This window comes from Ailuropoda melanoleuca, chromosome 2 (genome assembly GCF_002007445.2).
Source record: "Ailuropoda melanoleuca isolate Jingjing chromosome 2, ASM200744v2, whole genome shotgun sequence".
Taxonomy (NCBI): Eukaryota; Metazoa; Chordata; class Mammalia; order Carnivora; family Ursidae; genus Ailuropoda; species Ailuropoda melanoleuca.
Window position 1 is genome coordinate 154,483,054 of NC_048219.1, and position 1,454 is coordinate 154,484,507.

General features: G+C 42.2%; 1 protein-coding gene across 1 annotated transcript; it reads right to left on the reverse strand.

The window, feature by feature from the left end:
* Positions 1–652: 652 nt before the first annotated feature.
* Positions 653–1,202, reverse strand: LOC100473625 (cytochrome c oxidase subunit 6A1, mitochondrial-like). The gene has a single exon (XM_034644362.1). It carries the CDS (start codon positions 1,193–1,195, stop codon positions 860–862), a length of 336 nt encoding a protein of 111 aa, XP_034500253.1. The 5' UTR covers positions 1,196–1,202; the 3' UTR covers positions 653–859.
* Between the last annotated feature and the right edge of the window lie 252 nt (positions 1,203–1,454).

Here is a 1,454-nt window from a genome sequence, read left to right on the forward strand (position 1 = left end):
TTTCTATTTTAAAGGGTATTTGAATATGTAAAAATTTCAAGTAAAATAATGTGCGCATTCTTGGGGTGCCTGAGAGGCTCAGTTGGTTAGGCGGCTGCCTTAGGCTCAAGTCATGATCTCTGGGTCCTGGGCTTGAGCTCTGTGTCGTGCTCCTTGCTCAGCAGGGAGCCTGCTTCTCCCTCTCCCTCTGCCCTTAAACCTCCCCAACTTGTGCTCTCTCTCACTCTCCCTCTCTCTCTCTCAAATAAATAAATAAAATCTTAAAAAAAATAATAATTATGTGGGTATTCTTTTAGACCAGTTTAAATTGTGGTGAATGAAAGGAAGCACACAAAATTTATTCTAACTCAGGCTTGGTCTACAGTGGAAGAAATGTACATCATATGAATAGAATATAAATGAAGTGACACCATTGATGTACTATATATAACTGTCATGAAACCCATTGCTGTCAAAGCACAGAGAGGAAAGTGAGGCACCCCCAGAACTTTAACAAGATGAAAAATGAAATCTAGTATGATAGCAGTCAAATACAGTAAGATACCTGTGCAGATCACAACTTTAAGAAGTAGAGGGTAAATGGATGAATAAAACACTTGGATTTATCAGAGAGATTACAGTAGACTTAAAAAAAAATCATCTCCAGCTAATCTTTTTTTTTTTTTCATGGACCAATCTAAGTTATTTATTTAAGCCATCTCCTGCCATAAGCAAAGGGATGGAAGATTAGTATACTGGTCATCATTTGATACAAGTAAGGAAGGTGAGCTTAAGGTCCCATACACTTTTCTGGTCCGTGTGCAGAGTCATGGTCCAAACCAGTGCTGTAGTCCCCACTGGGTGGTGGTCCAGGTTCTCTTTATTCATCTTCATAGCCGGTTGGAAGTGGATTCACATGAGAGTTATGGAATAGAGTATGATTACCATCTCCCCAGGGAAAGGGCTTGGACCTGATGCGGAGATGGGGGTAGGCGACGAACTCGGGTCTCTCGTGCTCTCCGTGATGCGACTTCAGAAAGACATTCAGCATGCTCACACCTACGCCGGGGAGCGCTACAAAGTAGGTGAGAGCCTTCCACGTGCAAGCTGAGCCCTCCTCGCCGTGGGCGCCACTAGACGTGGACCGCCCCAGCTGTGCCCCTGGCCGACCTAGCAGCCCAGACAGCCGGGACAGAGATGCCACAGCCGCCGCCATTTTCGACCCGGACCATCTCCAGCTAATCTAATCCTAATAATGGGTAAAGAAGTATCATAGTCCATTCTAGAAACAGATGAAGCTTCCCATTGCATAACAGAATTTGTCTTATACAAAATATTTTCTTAATATAAACTTCTCTTAAAGGACCCTTTAACTAAAATCATAAAGAAAAAAAAAAATAAACCCATACTTGACCTCATCTTTTACAAATGCATTCTGTTAACCGTACCTTTTATTACTTTTTTAAAACTTCTTC